Source organism: Rhododendron vialii, chromosome 1a (assembly GCF_030253575.1).
Source record: "Rhododendron vialii isolate Sample 1 chromosome 1a, ASM3025357v1".
Classification (NCBI taxonomy): Eukaryota; Viridiplantae; Streptophyta; class Magnoliopsida; order Ericales; family Ericaceae; genus Rhododendron; species Rhododendron vialii.
In genome coordinates, this window is record NC_080557.1 from 13,271,904 (window position 1) to 13,292,703 (window position 20,800).

The window sequence follows — 20,800 nt, forward strand, 5'->3', positions numbered from 1 at the left end:
CTCTCAATGGAAGGTAAGAGTTTGATTCTTACTAGAAGCGCGAGTGCTTGGTGTGGTGGTTGATACCCTTTTGGTTTTGCCCCGCCCATATGCCATTTCGAATTAAAGATGATGTATTGTGCGATAATAACCTATCTCATAAAATGAAAAATAAATACTTAAAAAATAAAAACCGTAGCGTAACTGAGCTATTCGTGACACAAACAAGCCTTTTGTTACCTTCTCTCCTTTTGGTTACGCGTGTCCCACTACAAAATATTGTACACATTATTTATTCCACATCCTATAAACAAATCCCATTTTTTAAAAAAGAATGGATATTATATATTTAATCCCCATATCAATCATTGGTGATTAGTTTAGCCATTAGTTTATGTGATGACATTTGTTAATTTGTATTAACAGAACAAAATTCAAGGGAGCAGGTGCGCGCGCGCATGCATGCACCTACCCCGAGTTCTGCTGTTTAATCTAAATTGTTTATTTTGTTTGTTTTGTCGAGTGCAGGTTCACGATAATTTTCAGGTTGATCAGAAACTGGTAACTATTTGATCGGTTATCATTTTACCTTGAAGTTTTTTATCAAGGAAAATGCATTTTGAAAACGTAATTATCGATGACAAATCAATATGAATTTTTTGGTGGACTACCAACTCGACAAGACGAAAAGAATGAACGGTTTAGATAAAATAGCGTCACCCAAAATGGTCCCACAGCTCTCGCATATTCAAATATAGATTTGTACTGAAGCGTTCAATTTATATAAATTTCGTAGAAAATAAATGATTTATGGGGTGTTTTGGATAAATAATTGAGGCAAATTATATATTTTTCTTATTCAAATTTTTTCATTTATTAGTTTTTCATTTTTTTATTGATTCGTACTTACGAGAGGAATCTAAAAAGAAAACAATTGTGAATTAAACTTAACTTTTTTGAATAAAGATAAAAAATAATCAAAAAATTCTGTATATTTTAGATTATTTTTGTCTTTAGCAAACTTTTTAAAAATTTCAATTATTAATCTTTTTACTTTTTATTTTCATCTCGTCAAGACGAATCAATAATTCATATAAAATCGACGCAAAACTAACAAATGAAAAAAAAAAACTTTTAAATAAAGATAAAAAAAAATCTATCTCAATTATTTAGTCATAACACTCCTATCAATTGTTTCAGATACATTAGGAAAGCGGATCAAAAAAAGCAAAAACAAAGAAGAAGATACATTAGGAAATGAATTTTCGTTAACGAAACAGTTTTAGAGCACAAGAATCTTAGAAACAAGATCATTTTCCAGAATCTTTATACCTTGCACAAGATACGAGTTGGTTGTACAAATCTAAATTCACATTATTCACTGAAATTTCAACAAAAAAAAAAAAAAATACTACTCACTATTAATAGATTATCAGCTTCTTCCGAGTCCGATTTCATTTGTTTTGAAAATCCTTGTATCTCTGTGTCGAGAAATTTTTCGGCCGTTGAATTGTGTGATTTTTTTATGTTTAAAATTCAACGGCCGGAAAACTCCTCAACATAGAGACACAGGAATTTTCGACACAGAAAATCCTTCTTGTACGTATAAAAAACGAAAAAAAATTAAGTGTCAGGTGGGTACAATGTGGTGCCCATTCTGCTCATTCGAGCCGGTTATTGCATTTTTGGATGACTCGGATTTGGAGAAAAAAAAAATGAAAGAGAAAATGTTGGAATGAGAGGAAAGATGGTCTGAATCCGAACAGTCCAAAAATGTATTAGACGATCCGAATGTGCTGAACGGATACCACGTAAGATATACTCATCCCACCCGGCACCGAAAAAATTCTCATAAAAAAAGGACGTAGGCTTTCACTCGCACCCATTACGGGGAAAATACCGACCGCAAAAGGCGCATCTTAGCACTGATCCCTTGTTTCTCACACGGTCACACCCATATATACGCACCCGTGTACATAACGATTCCTTTAACGAACTGTTTCTCCAAAACCTTCGCGAAGTTTCACTTCGCTCTCATCATCAGAAATCTCTGCTGCTTGCGATCTCGGTGGATCGTTGATGCTCGAAGGTAACAAGCTTCGAATCGCCGCATGCCAGTTCTATATATGTAAAGTGAATTTTCTTTGATTTTAAACTGTTTCTATTCACTAGTCAGTAGTCTATTGACGGGGATTTTTGATTTGTACGACGCGTTCATGTGTATAATCGCGTATGTAGATCCTTTTTTTGTGTAGAGGGATGCTACGTACACAACTTTAAAACACAAAACTCGGGATCCAATTGCGTCCGGAACCGTTGGAGCATCCATGTGTCCCGCACACGCATCCGAACAGTTGCGGACACAATTGTGTCCGGTGATGGGTTCCTGGGCTTTTTTTGTTTATGTTATGCTATGTGCAGTGGAATTGTGAATTGTAAGATCAAAGATATTGGGTTATGAGCTAAATTCGTTAAGGCCGGGGTAAGTGGATTTTGTTTGTCGGTGAGAACTGTTTGGTTGCTGAGAGAAAGGAAACCTTGAAAGATAGATGGCATTTTTGTTAAAATTTCTGAGAAGTGGAAGGTGAAAATATTTCATCAACTAATGCAAACAGTACCCAGCTGAGGTTTCGTTTCGGGTTTCTAGTGGTTGTTTTTGTTTCTTTGGATTAAATTTGGATATGTGAAGGATAAACAAGGTTTCAATAAGTCAATAACAGTGCCAAAATTAGAGATAAGAGTGACTAACAAGAATAGAAATGTCCCAAAACTAAGTCATTGTATGCCCAAAAAATTTGTGTGGGAACTTTTTTTGGTGATGTTTTAAAAAATGCAGAGTTACTGAATTCTTATCTTAAGTATAAAAGAACCTACCAAAGAATTTTGTCGGAGCATTAGGTAGTATTTCAATTAGAGCTTCCGGTCTCCAAAGATTGGAGAGAGAGAGAGAGAGAGAGAGAGAGAGAGAGAGAGAGAGAGAGAGAGAGAGAGAGAGAGAGAGAGAGAGAGAGAGAGAGAGAGAGAGAGAGAGAGAGAGATTCTTTTTGGTAAGTAGAGAAATGTGTGTGCCATAGAGAGAGAGAGAGAGAGAGAGAGAGAGAGAGAGAGTCATTTTTTTTGGTAAGTAGAGAAATGTGTGTGCCGTATTTTTTAATTGCTCAATATACATTGTTATGTCCACATCCTAACAACTTAGTTTTTAAGACAATTGGTAAATTAACATGGTATCAAAGGAGAAGTCTTGGGTTCCAGTCTCTTTGTTTGTTTGCAGTTGGTTGCTGTTTGCATTATGCTTCTCCCTTTGTGTTCTTTTCTATTTATTGTTATTTGCCAGTCCACCTACAAGATGGGGTATTGAATAACTTGACATATATATTGTGAAGTTTATTTTCTAACAACTTAAGCTTTTGGAACAATTGGTAACTTAATGATACTCATGCAGTAGAGCAAGATGCTGACAAGTCTACTGTTCATGTAAAGGGGACGCAATTTGCTATAGGAAATTTGTGAGACCTTAATTTATAAAGCATGGCCCCCTTTGGACCTGTTGTAGCATCGTCCTTTGGACCTGTTGTAGCACCGTCCCTGGTGATAAGTGATGAAGGAATCAATACCCCGCAGAGTTTGAATTTGTTAGAAAGAAGATGCCAAACTTGACCCTGTTCATATTTTCCTTGTATCCCACCAACAGAACAAGTGAGTGGTTGTGGTGACTGCCAATTGTCACTACCATGAATTAGATTGTCTAAAAGTGTCATAAATCAAACCCTGCTTTTACTTTATTTCAATCAGTGTTCTAAAACAAGGAATTAATCGGCGATTAGTTGGCGATTAATCATTGGCGAGGTCTATCCGATTAGGTCTGACTAACCATTAATCACCGATTACTAATGAATATGCACCGATTAATTGCCCGATTAATCCGATTAATAGCTCGAAGGTGGCCGACTGCCCGACTAGTGCCTAGTGACTTTTAGAACATTGATTTCAATTGGCGTGCACTTCGTAGGTGGTCTGGTGTGGAGGTTGATCCTATTGTGGCATGTGGATACGTCTGCGTGATTCTTCCTCCACATACAAGCGGATGCCGTCCAGAGAATATGCTAACCCAGTAGATATCGAAGAAAATTCAGGTAACTTTATAAATTGCTGAGGTAATTTGACTGCTACACGCTATCCTAATGATTTATTTGCATCCTGATTTATTGGTTTACATTATGTGGACCGGGTGTAAATTACTTGTCTTTTTTTCTAGCTGGAAAATATATGGAAGTCTCACTTAATAAACGGGCTTCAACTAGATTTAGAAACTATTAAATTAGAATCCAACCTATCCAATGAGGCAAGCAAACATTCAGCAGGTTTATGTGGTACTCCTTGCTAGAAGTTAAAGATGTGCCTAGAAGTTAAAGATGTGCGCTAATAGCTTGAGAATAGAAGAAAGTAAATTAAAGGGAGGATAATTTTCAGCTCGAGGCGGAACTATGGTTTTTATGTATGGCATTAAGATAAATCAGGATAGACTATTATGTTTATGTACTTATTAGATTTGAGTTTTTTGACTATGTGCTTCGTGATATTTTGAAGTTTCATTGAGTGATGCTCTCTATTCTTGGGCATAATTTTGAGTGATGATAATTTTCAGCTTGAGGCAGAACTATGGTTCTTATGTATGGCATTAAGATAAATCAGGATAGACTATTATGTTTATGTACTTATTAGATTTGAGTTATTTGACTATGTGCTTTGTGATATTTTGAAGTTTCATTGAGTGATGCTCTCTATTCTTGGGCATAATTTTGTGATTGATTGTAATCAGCTCGTGATGGTACCTTGGTTGAATGGTTGTCTGTGTTTTAGCTCTTTTGCAGAACGGTATGGATCAAGAGACTTCAAGTCCCTCTTGGAAGCTCTCTGTCCCACATGTCCTTGTGGCAACTCTAGTTGCATTCTTATTTGGCTACCATATGGGGTTTGCCCTCTGTCTTGAAGTTTTACTTTTATCTGCAATTTCCTTGTGCCTTTTTTTTGTTTTTTGTTTTTGTTTTGACCACTACCAACTTTCTTTTGCATAAATAAAAAGCCATTAAATGAAATGTATGAATTTTGATGTTTTTGTTTTGTCTGATCAGAGTAGTTAATGAACCGCTTGAGAGCATTTCAACTGATCTTGGTTTTAGTGGGAATACTTTGGCTGAAGGTAACATGCAAATTGGAACTTCATTTCGTATTCGCGATTTATTTTTTTTTTTTTAGAATAATGTTTGTTTTCATTTTTTCTGCTATCTGCATACAAGTGCATGTTATATACTGTAGTTGTTAATGCATGTCAATTGCAGGTTTAGTGGTCAGTACATGTCTGGCTGGTGCATTTGTTGGGTCCCTACTCAGTGGTTGGATTGCTGATGGGGTTGGGCGCCGTAAGGCTTTTCAGTTGTGTGCTCTGCCTATGATTATTGGCGCTTCTATCAGGTAATGCGTCTAGCCTGTATTACATAGTTGATGCTTCACTAAGTATAACTGCTGTTTTGACAGATTCTTTACATGGCTTGCACGTAATCATGTCTAATTATCACATCAGCTTCTTATGTGTTGTCCTAAATTTATTTATTCCTCTAATAAAGCCTATGGATAACTAAAATTTTCCTTATTTCTTGGGGAATGTCAATGTAGATGGTTTTTCTAGTTTGCTATTTGCTTCCTTCCCTCTGCAGGCCGGCACCACCCCCCTGCCCTGCCCTGTGGTCTCAATTTTTTGCTCTTCCTTATGGCCCTTAGAAATAGGACTCTGGGTTGTGTACTGGCTTGGTCCCCTTGATGGTCTGTTAATGGTCCCATCATTTTGTCTCATGCTGTAAATTTCTCACTGTTTCTGATAGTCTTTAACACCAGAATTTTGCCATGCTATCATTTTCTAATTCCATATATCCTCTCTTGTGTACCTACTCTCATTCGGGAATTGTGTTTTGTCTTCTGTGCTTTTTTAATATCAGGGTGTAATTGACTTCTTTGCAGGTTTTCATTAGTTCTTCTTTTTTCTTTTTTCCCTTTTCTGGACAGTGTGTTCCTTATTTGAGACAAAACCTATGTGAACTCCCCATTCAGATAAAGTTGATTATTATGATTCCCTGTAATTATCACCTAGGGAGGGCAAACTCAGTGAGGGAGAGAGGGAGGCCCTAGATGGGTCTGCCCCTCCTTTGTGCAATTAATAAATGAACACAGCAATGGACATTTTGTGATGTATTTGAGACTGAAAAACTAGCTATAGAATGAGGCTATCCTTAAGAAGGAAACTAAAGTAAAAGGCTATTCTCGAGGGATGATGGGAACTTGGGATTACAATGCCATTTTTCTTTTTGACGCTACTCTTCTATCACGGTTTACTGCAAAGTGGAATCATGGACTCTGCAAAACTAAGAAATAGTCAGAGAAGCTAACACTGACTAGTGTAGCTAACACTGACTAGTGTAAATGTAATGTAGGAGTAGCTTTTATGGACTAGTTACTCTCCAGTGGACATGTATTTTGCTTTTGGTTGGAGGATTGTAGTTGTAGACTTGTAGTTTATATAATTGAAAGTTGGAACCGTGATAGGGGAAAAGGATTTCTGCCAGGAGTTTATTTGTCATGTTAAAAGATTCATCAGCATTAACAGTCTTGTAATGCCCAATAGATGGAGGTATGGGCGGGGGAGGAGTGAAGAAAAACCTAAAATTTAGCAATATGCACAAAGGTGGTGCACTCAGAAAGTTTTACCACTGAAATAGCGGCCCCCAACCTCCGGAATTTGAGAAACTCAAGGAACGTATGTCGTGGAACCATGCCCCCTAATCAAAGCCTGAAAGCATAAGAGGGCAGGCCTAGAGACCCGAATCACTTTTTGTGCTCATGACCTAGCTTCCTTCGTTCAATAATGAGTTATCGTTTGATTGGTCTCGTTTTTAAATTTCAGTTAGGTTTCGTTACCCTTATCTTCTTGTTGTCATATGGAAGAGCCAAACCATAACGTTACCTTGGGTTCTTCTTTCTGTACCAGTTAAAAAGAATTGAGTCTGTACTTTTACAGAGATGAACTCTTGTTATTTTTTAATGCTACTTCATATAGTTTAAAGTTGGCCCATGTGGTTGTTTGCATTGTGCCTTTCATCCTTCACCTTTTTCTAGTTTGGAAAATACTAATACATGCATGTTCAGTGCAATGACCAACAATTTGGAAGGTATGCTTCTTGGGAGGTTTTTGGTTGGGACTGGATTGGGCGTGGGTCCCCCTGTTACATCTCTCTATGTCACAGAGGTAAACAAATTATATTTTGGACATTTATGGCATGAGATATATTAAGTTTCAAAGTACTTATTTACTTAGGGGACTTAGGCTTGTAATTATGGGAGTGCTTGATTCTTTTTTGGTTTGTCTTGTTTGTATGAGCAGATTTCTCCAGCTTTTGTGAGGGGTACGTATGGAAGCTTCATTCAGATTGCAACCTGCCTTGGACTTATTGGCGCTCTGTTCATTGGAATGCCCGTAAAAAATACTGCTGGCTGGTGAGAAGAGCGAACAGATGCTACAGTATATCTTAATTTCAGTGTTACTGTTTCATTTGTTTTACTTTCTAGGAATAGTGGTTGCTAAATTTCAATCTACTTTCTTATCAGGTGGCGTGTATGTTTCTGGGTATCTGCGATTCCAGCTGCGATACTAGCTCTTGCCATGGTATTCTGTGCAGAGAGCCCACATTGGCTGTACAAGGTTTGCTTTTGTGTGTACCGAAGACAGTATTATCTGATGAATTAGAGAATTGAAACGCTTCAATGAAAGTTTGTGTTGCTATAGACCAAGGACGCATATACCATGCTCACTCTTATGATTCCACCTCTATATCCCTTTTTTCCCCTTCTGATGTTACATTCTGCTTGCATATGGCTTTGCTTTTCTTAACCAACTATTCCCTTCCCCTGGTAGACGGTAACTGGAATAAATCGCCAAGGTTTTACATATGCTTGATGCATTATTATCCCATCATTTTTTTAGTTGCCTGCAGTTTTCGATAATTGCTCTCATTTATCTGATTATATTCTTGGTTGTTTCTTGTTACTACCTTGGATCTGCTTGTACACTTCCATGCTTCTGTTTATTTGTCACTGAAGTGATGCAGTAGGATCTAGGGTCCTTTATGTCATTTCGCGTCCTTAGTGTTGTTAGGGTATTGAGTCTGTAAATAGGTGAGTTGTTCTTTCATTTGGTAGCTTTTTGATTGTTAAGAATATTGAATATATTGATTGAGACATAGTTTCTCTCTCCACCCTTTGAGGTTTATCCCCTTGAATGGGATTTTGCTCCTTTCTTTGAATCTTTGATTCCCTTTGATATTTTGATTGCATCATTTGGTATCAAAGCCTAGGCTCAAATCCTAGCTCTTCATCTGGCTAGAAATCTCACCGGAAAACCTCGCCGGAGCCCCTATTTCACTCAAAATCCACAGGTCTACCTAACCCAAGACCCTAAAGCTCGATTTCGACCCTTAAAACTCTCAAATCAACCATTTCGGAGCTGTTTTCTCCATTTCAGACAACCAAAACCCATTTCGCAGCTCAAATCTGGTTTGTATGACCTTTCACGAAACCCTCAAGCTTCGATTCAACCCATTTCGCACTCCATAGGTGTCGTTTTCAGCCTTTGAAGGCTGTTCGATCTCTTTCCAAGCATTTCGAAGGCTGTAGACGTGATTCAAACACTGTTCGACTTGATTCAGTCCTTGTTCATCCAGATCTGGAGCTCCAATCTGTGATTCCAAGCACCAATCGAGTGATTGGGTACATTTCGAACCCTAGATCTGCTACTTCGACCCTATCAGCACTGATTTAGGCTCGAAAATAGGGATGTGACTTCGAAACTGTTGATTAGTTGTCAAACAGCCTTGGGTTCAAGTTGAATATGTCGATTAACCCTCTTTCGGCACTCAAAAACAATGATTTTTGCTGTTCACTTGCAAGTTGAGGCTGTTTGGTACTGAGTTAAACTGGGTTTGATCGATTTTGGTTGAGTTGGTTGACTTATTGTACTGAGTTGGCTGAGTTTGGGTCTTAAATCACTGAGTTGACTCGGTGCATGTTCTTTGGGGTTGATTTGATTGTTGGAGTTGATTGTGCGTATTGTAATGGCTCATGGAGGTAGAGGTAGAGATGTTATAGGAAATTTTGGTGATGAAATTGATACTTATGGCAATTCAAATTGCAAGAGGAATGAGATTAAAGAGTTGAGTGAAGAAGTATCTATCTTGGTTGAGAAGATGCGGCATTTGCAACTCCTAACCAAAGGTATGAATCGCATTCGATTTGAGAATTGTTTTGGTGCTCTGCATTGGCGTAGAGCATGTTCGAACAACATTGACTATGAACTCCCTAAGTTTGATGAAAGCTTCACTCCTAAGGAGTTTGTTGATTGGTTGAATACTCTTGAGGGAGTATTTGAATGCCATTTTATCTCAGATGAAATGAAAGTAAAGTTCGTTTCTAAACACCTTCGAGGAAGAGTCTCCGATTGGTGGGAACAATTACATGATAACCGGAAAAGGAGAGGCAAGGGAAAGATTAGAGAGTGGGAAAAGATGAAGAAAACGTTCAAGGAACGGTTCTTACCTTTCCCTTCCTTTGCCAATGTTGGTTCTTTGACTAATATTGCTAAGTATAGGACTTGTGGGAAGTCTTTTGGGATTGGAGTACAAAGCACAGTTGATATAGGTGCTGTCCCAATACAAAATCAGCCTTTATTTGACAATTTGAAGGCTAGAAATTCTTCTACAAATGAGAAACTTGAATGCTTCAAGCAAGGGAAATCTAGTTTTAAGTTAGAGGTTGGTGAAAATGCTTATTAGAATCAAAGTAATGCCCCTTTTTTGAGGAGAAGATGAACTTCAATCCGGATGTGTTTGATGATGAGATGAAACACGGTTATTTCGACGACGCTCCCATCTTTGATGAATATCCTAATGACAAACTCGAGGGTGTTCTTGAAGATGATTGTGTCTTTGAGGTTGAAGATGAGTTTGAAGATTTGCCCATCTTTGTTGAAAATGAAGACTTTGGAGGTGAATTTGAAGATGTGCCCGTCTTTGATGAGTTTGGTGTTGATAATGAAGAGGGAATGCTTATTGATATGCTCAAGGAAAGTTTCCTTAGGCCTAGACTAGATAGTGAGGAACTTTTGGAGGAGGGTTATAGAGAAGAGGGAAGTCGTGACCTTGAGATTGAAGACTGCTCTCAAGAATTGATTTTCAAGTTGCCTTTGGTGCAAGACACTCGAATTGAAGAGTATGGGAATGATTTGGAAGCTCCACTATTTGATGAAGAGTTGGTTGAACCAAATGTCGAGGATTGCTTCCAAGTGTTGCCTCATGGGGTGCCCCAATTGCAAGATGTTCAAGTTTGTGGTACATTGGTCCCCAAGTCAACACTTCTCTCCACACCCATCCCTTGGGCTTCACCAAAAGAAGCAGCAGCACTCATGGGACAATTTGAAGACCCCTTGGGTATGGTGTTCACTCAAGCGAGTCTTGGGTATTAGGTGTTACACGTTCTTAAATCATTGAATGATGATTGGTCTAAGTATATTTTGGGAGTACGTGTTCAGAGATATTTTGATGGTGTTTTGCTGTTCCGAAGACATGCCAAATGGATTGCTTATTCACTTCTAAGTCTGGCCGTGGTGGATGTATACAAGAAGAAGCTCACATTGAAGATTGGTTGTGAATGAGGGTGACGTGTTGATCAAGGAATGTAGCCACATGTCTAAGTTGAAGCTGCACGATAATCACTTCTTTGTTTTCTTTATTTAGTGTTTTGTGTTTTGTTGTCCAACTTGAGGACAAGTTGTTTTCTTTAGAGGGGGTGTATGATGCAGTAGGATCGAGGGTCCTTTATGTCATTTCGCGTCCTTAGTGGTGTTAGGGTATTGAGTCTATATATAGGTGAGTTGTTCTTTCATTTGGTAGCTTTTTTATTATTAAGAATATTGAATATATTGATTGAGACATAGTTTCTCTCTCTACCCTTTGGGGTTTATCCCCTTGAATGGGATTTTGTTCATTTCTTTGAATCTTTGATTCCCTTTGATATTTTGATTGCATTAGTTGAGACGTTTCCAATCTCTTAGCTTTTAAATAGACATGCTCTCTCTCTCTCTCTCTCTCTCTCTCTCTCTCTCTCTCTCTCTCTCTCTCCAGTATGGTTCATGATCTCTAGCATTTGAACTTTGATATCAATCGAGAAAGAAACTTGCCTTGTTGAAGTTCAACTTTGTAGGCAAGTACAAATAGTCATTGACAAGGAGACCAAAGAGATTAAGACTCATGGCATGACGAAGTCCTGGCACTTAACCTCCGATACTGTGCGGTTGAGGAGTGATTTTGATATCCAAAGATATCCTTGCATGGCACGGATCTAGTACGTGCAATGACTATGGTTCGGGAATCCACAAAGGCCGCTGGTATCACAATGGCAGCGGGTATTGGAAGAGCTGTGGGAGTCACGACTGCGAGGGTCGCAAGAGTCACAACCGCGAGGGTGAGACTATGGGAGTCGCAAGAGTCATGACCACGAGTATGATACCACAGGGTTGAGACCGCAAGAATCAAGAGAGGTTCTAAACAACAGTGCAACTTATGCATGGGAATGCCCTTGTAGCGAGGGGAACTAAGTATGATTCCCTTGGATTTTAGGGACAAATTCTAGATAGAGAAAGTTCCTTCTAGAGTTTCTGTTCCTTTATAAAGTGATGAGACACCAGGGCGAGGTTTACTGAGAGAGAGATTATGGTGCCAGTATTCTTTCCTTTGCTCTCTGCCTTGCCCATTAGCATGTATCCAGTAGGAATTGCACTGTTTTTTCACCCTGCGATATTTCCTACCGCTGTAATTCCTTACCTCACTGATGGATTATCTAGTATTCTCTCTATTTTACACTAGTATTCCTATGTTGGACCTCTTACAAACTTGTAGATAGAAGTGCTCTCTCCAAGATTTTTTTTTTTGAGCAGCCTCTCTCTCTCTCTCCAAGAATGTTATATGATCTCTAGCAGTTCCAACTTTCACTTCAACTGTGAGAGACTTTTCTTGGCAAAGTTGCTTTATTTTGTGCAGTGGTTTCATCCATATTTGGTTTTTAGTCCATCTTAAAACATAGTTCCTTTTTTTTTTTTTTTGGAAACTTATCCTGATCATTTGGACTATGTATGGCATGAGTTAAATTCTGCGACCAATAGGTAAAATTTAACTGCTGCTGTTGCTTTATGTAATCGTGCTGTGAAAAATGCTGAGAGTTTCTTGTTGGTTTTGTAGCGTGGAAGAATTGCTGAAGCTGAAGCTGAATTTGAGAAGCTTTTAGGAGGATCTCATGTCAAATCTGCAATGGCAGAATTGTCCAAGTCGGACAGAGGGGATGAGACTGATAGTATGAAGTTCTCGGAGTTGCTTTATGGTCGCCATTTCAGAGGTATGCCCTTTTGGGATTTGGTAGTTTTTACTACGTTTTTTCTCTGTTTACTGCTGAGGGCGGCATGACAATGGGTCTTACCATCTCTGCTGCTCCTCACTCTCACTTTATCTTTCTCTTTTCCCTCTCCAAATTCCTTCCGTATTCACTCCTTCCTTTTGCAGTTGTTTTTATTGGATCAACCCTATTTGCTTTACAACAGCTATCAGGAATAAATGCTGTGTTTTATTTCTCTTCAACTGTATTTAGAAGTGCGGGAGTATCATCAAACCTTGCGAACATCTTCGTAGGGATTGCAAACTTGTTAGGTATATTTTTGCTTCTCTCTTTCATACTAAAGGTTAATGATATTGTTCTCTGACCATGAAATATAAAAATCTTCAGGATCTATTATTGCATTGATTTTGATGGATAAACTAGGGAGGAAGGTCCTTCTTATGTGGAGCTTCTCTGGCATGGTAATATCTCATTTGATTTTCTGATAGAAGTTACTTATGTATCAGTAGCAAGTGAGATTGGAATTTCAACTTTGTAGTCTACAACTAACCTAACCAAACCAAACCAACCGCGCCAAATCAAACCACGTCCCAATCAAGGGGTCTGCTACATGAATCCTTTTTCTGCCATTCTCGTTACGTGAAGGGCTACATGTTCCCTTATAGCCATTTTTTACCTCAACATCACATGTCAATTTAGACCTCCCTTTGCATTTCCATGAGATTGGTTATAGCACTCTCCCTCGCTGCGCAATAGACATCATATGGGCATCAGTAAACATATTAAATGCTGCAAATGATGCTTCACAATGCAGTGTTGATTTGCCCAGAAAACTACCTTGCTATGTTTTTGGTGCACAAAGTGGTTACGTTCTGTCACAATAAATCTAGCGAAATTGTCATGATGAGTAAAAGAATTACGTGAGTTCCCAGCAAGAGACACCGAGAATAATGCAGGGTGATGCGGAGGACTTTATTTGGGTTGATTAGAGTTGTTTTCTGTGGCTCAAAGGTTGCTAAAATATAGGATTTATGGGGCTTTCTGTGGGGTTAGGAAGAGTATAGTATTTTAGTGTTGGTATCGGATATGCTGGTTTTTGTATTTTACTGGAGATTGACTATGCAGATTCTGGGTTCTGTGATTGAGGAGGGAAGGATTTTGAGGATTTAATCGGTAAATCAACTGAGTGCTGTAAAGGGTTTAAAATTGCACAAAATTGGGGAAGAAGAGAAAATTCTTGAATATTTACTCGTTCCATCCTGGGAAGAATCTCAGGACATCATGCTGTGGCACTTCTTCCTATTTATTTATCATTGTATTCGACAATGAATATCAATATCATAAAATTGAACAGTTACCAGGACTAGAACCTTGGCTGTGTGTGGTTCAAATATGCCACACCTTGGGATCACACCAATTTCATGTTTAATGGCTTCAGTAAATTAACTTTTTCTAGAGCTGCTTATGTACCACAGCAATCATAAAATCATTACCTTCTGTTATGAGCTTATCATGGTTGCCCCTAATGATGATATCATACTTTTCAAGGAAGGAATGAGTTCCTTTGACAGATTCTTGTTTATTTTCTACATTTGACCTACTCAGGCATTATCCATGGCCTTGCAAGTCACTGCAGCTGGTCTTCCTGGATCAGGTTCTGGAGCTTTATACCTGTCTGTTGGTGGAATGCTGCTGTGAGTACTCTCTCTTATATTTAGATCCATGTTTATGCAAATTAGCCCTCACAGTGCTGTGAATTATCAATTTGAGTTCTCTTTGACATATTATCAGCCAGAGAAAAGGAATTTAAGCTTCCGAGATTAGTTTATAGTTCAATCCCCAATATATTCTCTGACCCAATTTGGTTGTCCATTTTTACTATTTTGGACATGTCAAAAAATGATCAATATCGATTTTGAAGAATATGTGTAGAAGAACTAACTGAGATCTGTTGATTGGTGGATTTTCACGAAGTATGTTGTTTGCTAACCTGAGTAAAGGCCACGATTGCCAAAAATGGACAACCAAATTGAAATGGAGTTAAGTGTGTTTTTGGGGTCATAATAGATGATAAAAGTACTACATGCATCTCTGAAGAGTTGTGTGAACTTTGGAAGTTATTTTTACAGTTGTTTACGAGCTCAAACATTTATATTCTGGTCCTGCCTGTAAGATTCAGCGGCTTTTTGGATGACTGAGTTGGTGTACTCTAATTAACAAAGTTTGGTACATCCCTGGAGTCTAGATAGTAGCAAACAAGAAAAAAAGAACCTGAAGGCATCTCTAGACTCTAGATAACAGCAAACAAGAAAAAATAACCCGAGGGAGGGAGGGAGGGAGGGAGGGAGGGAGGGTTGCTTTTGAGCAATTGTTTATCTTGTTACAAAAACCAATTTATATTACTATGATTGGCAATAGGGCCAAGCATGAAGGGATGGATGCATGCTGATTGGACTTCTTTATGCAGGTTCGTGTTGACATTTGCTGTTGGAGCTGGTCCAGTTCCTGGTCTCCTCCTACCAGAGATTCTCCCTAGCCGAATTAGGGCCAAAGCTATGGCATTTTGTATGTCAGTGCACTGGGTAATATAAATTTTCGACCTCACATATTACCCCTACTGTTAATTATAGAACTCTAATAGTGCATAGAGTGAGACTGAGTCTGCAGATTACGCAAGGCCCTGTTTGTTTGACTGGACTAATAGAAGGGATATGCACTTCCATAGTATATGTGATTCAATTATTCCAGTAGTCAAATAGTGATGAGAATAATAATGCATCCCCCATGGAATTGTATATCCCATGCTTTGTGGGATTCCGTGTTGGGCGAATCACGAATGTTTAATGCTAACAGCAGAAGTTCCAAACAATGCAGGATGATATCTAGTCGCTTTGCCTTTTTAGTCCAGTCTGATAGCAAAAGGGCCTAAAAGAATTGGAGAAAACAACTTCAAGTTTATACCTGTGGTCCCTAGATTACTCATAAGCCAAATTGAGATATTGATTGGATAGGTTATCTATTTTTTTCGCTCCCGTGACTGTTTGACTGGCTTTTTTTTAGGTGTTCAATTTCTGTGTGGGCTTGCTGTTCTTGCCTTTACTTGAGCATCTTGGGCGACGGCTCTTGTACTCCATTTTTGGTACCTTCTGTTTGCTTGCGGTGGTTTTTGTGAAGAGGAATGTGATGGAAACAAAAGGGAAAACTCTTCAAGAAATTGAGATCGCTCTTCTTCCACAAGACTGAAGGTGATTTTTCTTGTTTAGTTCGTGTTTTCACCTGGAAATTATTTATTGCTGTGCAAGCCTGAAGGTTGGTTCATGTTTCCGGCAGATGTTGCGAATGCTGCTGAATATATTGTCAAAAGTTGAAGTTCTTAGAAGATGGAAGCTTGGACACCTCCCGACTTTGCTAAATATCTTAATTTGGATTGGGCTACATTTTGGAGTTCCAATCATCATCTTCGTTCAAGTGGTGCTTCAGTCACCGTTTACATTTGAATCGAAAGAAATATTGCCCTATAGCTGCTTATAATGTCTGTATCTCAGAGAACTGTTATTTAGTGGTACGGATGATTAGTCCTAGAACTTCCAACTTCATCAGTTTGAGGATGCTAGAATTTCACTTGTATGAAACGAAGATGTCGCGTGGGCCCTTTATGATTCATAGGAATGTTATATGTATAAAATAAAAGATTTTTCCTCGAATTAGATACCGTTGGTAAAGGCTCGATATGCCATTTGTGATCCAGAATGGTTGCTTCAGTGTATTGGATTGACAATGGAGGTTAGGGCACTTCACGCACGGGAAGCAGGGCAGGTTGGTTGGTTGCATGCTTGTTGAATAAAACACACATTCAGATAAACGGTTGTTTCTACCTAAAGAAACTGCTAATTGCCAGATTAGGCACATGAGGATTACAAATTCCCTGGTAGTCAATGGCAATGGGACGGAGCAGATTTTGGCGCACCCTGACCCGCCCCAAAATTATCACACAGACCCGACTGGATATTTTTTGGGTACCCCGTTCCCGTCCACCGAGGGTTTACCCGCTCCGCAAGAAATTAAAAAAATTGTTAACCTAAAAGCAAACAGTTATAAGTAAAGCGGTATTTAGTAGTATAATGGTGAAAATATAAAGGTAAGAATATACCTTTTTTTAGTATAATGATAATAATAGTAGGGTAAAAATATAAAATCTTTAAGAAGAATGATAATTAGATTTAAGAAGAATGATAATTAGATTAGGGTAAAAGTATTATTTTACATATAAATATATTTTGGGGCAGGTTAATGCCAACCCGCCCCGACCGGGTTTTCCTAATTTCCCTCGATTTCCCGAACCTGCCCCAGTACCCAAAAAATTGATAAAAACCCGCCCCAATCAAATTGCCATCCCTGAGTGTTTGTGCAACAATGGGCAAGACCAAAAATGCAGCAGCAACAATTGGTGTGGAGATGTGTTTCCGTTGGACAATCGCTACCATAAAACATGAGGTGTAATTTACAATTCGTCTATCTTTTCTTATAGTGGAGCATCATTTTGGGAACAACAGTTGACATGCACAGAATCGACAAGAGATGCAATACGTCTTGCAGTGAAAGCTCGCTGCTGTTAAGACTTCTGCGTTCGGCTATGAAATAGCTCACATTCTCGATTCCCCTACAGCCGGGAAAAAGAACCCCTCTCTAGTCTCTAATCCTCCATCTTGGTGAGTGATGTAGTGAACTGCCGCTACATTGGAGCTGGCTTAACTGAAAAATCCTCCAAGGCCTTTTCTGGGTAACCATACGAGATTGCTACAAGGAGGCGTAAAACCTAGCACTGGGGATTTTTCGTAATACAACCAACACAAGGTAACCATACGAGATTGCTACAAGGAGGCGTAAAACCTAGCACTGGGGATTTTTCGTAATACGACCAACACAAGGTGCTATGGTTCTAGTTCCTTGCAAAGAAGAAGGATAACTAATGGCTAATTCAAATTCAAAACGTTCTATTCGCACAATCAAACAGAAATAACAAATAATCAAAACAGATCATATTATTCGTTTCAGTTTTACACAAATAACTAAACTTAGTCGCAAAACCAATGCTTGAAGAGTTTCTCAATCTCTGACAGATTACTACTTCAAGATAAATAGAATGGCTACAGATAGAACATATTACGTTGCTATAAATAGAACGGCTATGCCCCAAGAATTTGAGGGGGCACCTGTTCATAAGAATTGGGTGTACAAACAATGTAGAATAAAATGCGTACATAACTTATTTGTAGTGTATTCATGCTATGAGTTCAAGGGAACCGAATTGAAAAACCTGTCTCAGTAGCAGTAACGTTCACAGGACCAAAATCGTCAAAATCAGAATCCGAACCCATGTCTCTGTAGTCACCCCACTCATCATCAGAATCCTGGTCTTGAGCAGTGTGTGAAGAAGGAACCCTAAGTTCAGACACCGGAACCGGTAGAGGCTCTTCAGTGAGATACTTATCATGGAGCAGTTCCATGGCAGTAGCTCTACTTGCTGGGTTGAAACAAAGAAGTTTTTTCACTAGATTGATTTCGTCAGGGGACCTGTTGGGAAGGCACGATTCTAAACCAATTGGATTTTCCACTTTACCGAACGAAATGATTCTGTAATCAGGAAGTTCTGAACACCCAGGCCAGATTTCCTCACTTAAGTTGCCCAAGACACTGAAAATTCTCCCCAACTGGTCTAAATCCGAACTGCCTGGAAAAATTGGCTCCAAGCTGAAAAGCTCGGCGAAAATGCATCCCAACGACCACAAGTCGATTTCTGGCCCATATTTTGTAGATCCGTAGAGTAACTCGGGCGATCTGTACCAGCGAGTTCCCACACACGATGTGAGAGGCCCATTTCCGTCATCTCCACCCTCGGCTTCGTAGGAAAAAGAACCTCCGAATGGATCGTCTTCCGCTTCGCTAGTTGTGCATGTAGCAAGACAGGATGTATCTCCATCTTGAGTTTCCTTATCAATCTCAATCATGGCTTCTTTAGACTTGAACTCATCCAACTCCCCGATGAAATCATCTTTGCTTGAAGATCCAAGCTCTTCATTTGCAGAGCCATCTTTGATTGGAATTTCAGTTTCTAGAATAAATTCAGGTGGTTCAACACTGGAAGGATTTGGAGTAATTTGCTCATTCAGCAGTGGGTTTCCATTCAAGGTCACAGAACCGGGATCTAAAAGTATCCTTGCCTGAAAACCAGCAATGATCGGAGAGATATAAGACAATAGTTGGCCACTGCTTCTTTTTCTGTGTGTATGGGATGCAAAAGAATGCAGTACGCTGTTATTCAGAATACTTAGGAAATACTGCCTAGTATCTTAGTGAAAGACCTCAGTTTTGCTTAAAAAATAATGGTGTTACCGATTCCAAACGCTTGAATGAACAATAAGTCCACTAGCTTAATTCCGACATGATGAACAAACAGAGAAATTTTTCTGGGAATAAAAGACATCTCCATATCCTCTTTTCTTGCAAGACATTGTTACAAAGAAAGACATCTCCATATCCACAGCAGCAGAGAACAAGTAGCAAATTGAAGTACTACTGTCTAACTGCCATTGTCCTTACCACTGGGGAAAAAAATGCCTAATGAATATGCCATTGATACTCATCATAGGTGTAAAATTAGAACCCAAATCTCAATAGTTGGAACTCTGCAGCTCAAAACCAACTAAAAAGCAAATGAGGATTGCAGCCGCCTACTTCTGCTACAAAAGTTTAAACATTCAATGACAAAAATCAGATTCACAAATACTCAAAAACAGTCTTTAGCAACAACATAATTTCAAGTAATGCTGATAAATAAACCAAACCAGCTGACAATTAACTGTCCAAATTTAGTTAAAAAACTTATCTAGCTTCAAAAACATGCTCAAGCTTGGTCTGTTTATAAGGGGAACCAATATGAAAAAGAGCTTTAATCGAGCCAATAACGACCTGATCTTGAATAGGTTGAACTATATAAACATCATTAGTTTACTGAGCCAAACAGCCCAGTAATAGCTTGTTCGAGTTTGGTTTGAATGTTTAACAAGCTTCAAAAAAATATTCAAGCTTGTTTTTTTTTTAAGAAAGTGTTCAAGCCTTAGCAGCAGGGAACTTCTAAAGTGGTGCCACTCCCACCTTAGGAGCGCGCTCCCAACTAAGGAGCTTGACAGGAGAGCGCTCCCATTGAGATGGGAGCACGCTCCTTATGAAGATGGGAGCTTTTGTACAATCCTCGTATACAAAAGCAGGGATTTAACACTTTTATCAATTGGTATTTGATGAATTCATACATCTAGCCCAAGTCATGAGATCTTGAAATAAAAAACCCTGTATTGTAACACTAGCCCATTTCCTACACTTAAAGTGATTGTACATTGAAAGGGTATATTCAATGCTACATGGCTTTTGTCATATATGTCCACGTTCCTTTCACCCTCCCAACCTTGGGAGCTTCTATATTCCCGCGCTCCCCCGACCGGGCTCCCACTTCGTGCAACTAAGGTTCAAGCTTGGTCAATGTAACAAACTGATTTTGAAGGAGCTTTAAACCAATGAACACGAGCTCGAATTCTAACAATTTAATTTGTTCATCAGCCCTTCTTTCAAGCAACTTCCAATTAATTCATAGAACTTGCAGCAAATTTGAACATACACATCAGAAGAAGGAAAAAAAAAAAAAAAAAACTGAGCTTTTTAAAGATTACCTGACCGAAATCGGCCAACTTGAGAACACCATCGGCAGACACAAGCAGATTCGCAGGCTTCAAATCTCGATGCACGATCGAACTCCGATGACAGGCGTCAACACCACACAGAATCTGCACCATCCACCGCTTAATCTCCCCCACCGCAATCCCACCCTTCTTCTTCCCTTCCCGAATAACAGACGCCAGATCGGTGGGGAGAAACTCGAGCACGAGCACGGCGTCCTCGTCCTCGCTCCAGAAGTACTCGTGCAGAGCGACGACGTTTGGGGAGCCGGATAGGGATTGCAGGGCCTCGATTTCGCGGTGGGCGGACTGATAGTCGTGGATCTCCTTGAGGGCGACGGGGAGGGAGTCGGAGCGGCGGAGGGCCTTGTAGACGTCGGAGTAGGCGCCGGAGCCCACGCGGCATTGGATCGTGTATTTTGAGGTGATTTCGCGGCGGGTATGGATGCTCCAGCTTTTTTGCGGCGGCGGCGGCGGTGGTGATGGTGGGTCCATTTGGGGGTGGGGGAGGGGTGGTGGTGGTGTTGTAGGGTTTTCTCTGGTTTTGAGGGAATGTGTTTGGGGAGAAGATGATGGACAGGTGCACGTGGCAAAAGGCAAATGTT

General features: G+C 39.4%; 2 protein-coding genes and 1 non-coding gene across 5 annotated transcripts; 1 reads left to right on the plus strand and 2 right to left on the minus strand.

Moving 5' to 3' along the window:
• The first annotated feature begins 1,867 nt into the window (after positions 1–1,867).
• On the plus strand, positions 1,868–16,172 carry LOC131324988 (probable plastidic glucose transporter 2). 3 transcript variants are annotated; one of them, XM_058357084.1, is made up of 15 exons: positions 1,868–2,068; positions 3,989–4,112; positions 4,840–4,951; positions 5,112–5,179; positions 5,319–5,451; positions 7,177–7,276; positions 7,412–7,524; positions 7,636–7,729; positions 12,315–12,468; positions 12,633–12,776; positions 12,853–12,926; positions 14,071–14,159; positions 14,933–15,047; positions 15,526–15,710; positions 15,830–16,172. In XM_058357084.1, exons 2-14 carry the CDS (start codon positions 4,022–4,024, stop codon positions 15,706–15,708), a joined length of 1,470 nt encoding a protein of 489 aa, XP_058213067.1. In that variant the 5' UTR covers positions 1,868–2,068; positions 3,989–4,021; the 3' UTR covers positions 15,709–15,710; positions 15,830–16,172. The 3 variants fall into 3 exon arrangements, with proteins under 3 accessions (XP_058213067.1, XP_058213069.1, XP_058213070.1); XM_058357086.1 differs by adding an exon at positions 3,422–3,675 and having other exon boundaries at positions 1,878–2,068; positions 15,526–16,172; XM_058357087.1 differs by having other exon boundaries at positions 1,878–2,107; positions 15,526–16,172.
• Positions 6,786–6,891, minus strand: LOC131308810 (small nucleolar RNA snoR100). The gene has a single exon (XR_009194572.1). It is a non-coding gene; the product is annotated as a small nucleolar RNA snoR100 (small nucleolar RNA).
• Positions 16,173–17,482: 1,310 nt separating the features above from the next.
• On the minus strand, positions 17,483–20,772 carry LOC131325024 (cyclin-dependent kinase F-1). The gene is made up of 2 exons (XM_058357088.1): positions 20,190–20,772; positions 17,483–18,686 (listed from the first exon to the last, which is right to left on the minus strand). Exons 1-2 carry the CDS (start codon positions 20,688–20,690, stop codon positions 17,760–17,762), a joined length of 1,428 nt encoding a protein of 475 aa, XP_058213071.1. The 5' UTR covers positions 20,691–20,772; the 3' UTR covers positions 17,483–17,759.
• Positions 20,773–20,800: the final 28 nt, after the last annotated feature.

What these genes read in the sequence shown, in the direction of transcription:
- LOC131324988 (XM_058357084.1), top strand. Translation starts at nt 4,022, where the DNA reads ATGTGGATACGTCTGCGTGATTCTTCCTCCACATACAAGCGGATGCCG. An exon ending in GTAAAAAATACTGCTGGCTG is followed by an intron (nt 7,525 to 7,635) that starts GTGAGAAGAGCG and finishes CTTTCTTATCAG; the next exon opens with GTGGCGTGTATGTTTCTGGG. An exon ending in TCTGTTGGTGGAATGCTGCT is followed by an intron (nt 14,160 to 14,932) that starts GTGAGTACTCTC and finishes TTCTTTATGCAG; the next exon opens with GTTCGTGTTGACATTTGCTG.
- LOC131325024 (XM_058357088.1), bottom strand. Translation starts at nt 20,690, where the DNA reads ATGGACCCACCATCACCACCGCCGCCGCCGCCGCAAAAAAGCTGGAGC. An exon ending in AGTTGGCCGATTTCGGTCAG is followed by an intron (nt 18,687 to 20,189) that starts GTAATCTTTAAA and finishes GCTGGTTTTCAG; the next exon opens with GCAAGGATACTTTTAGATCC.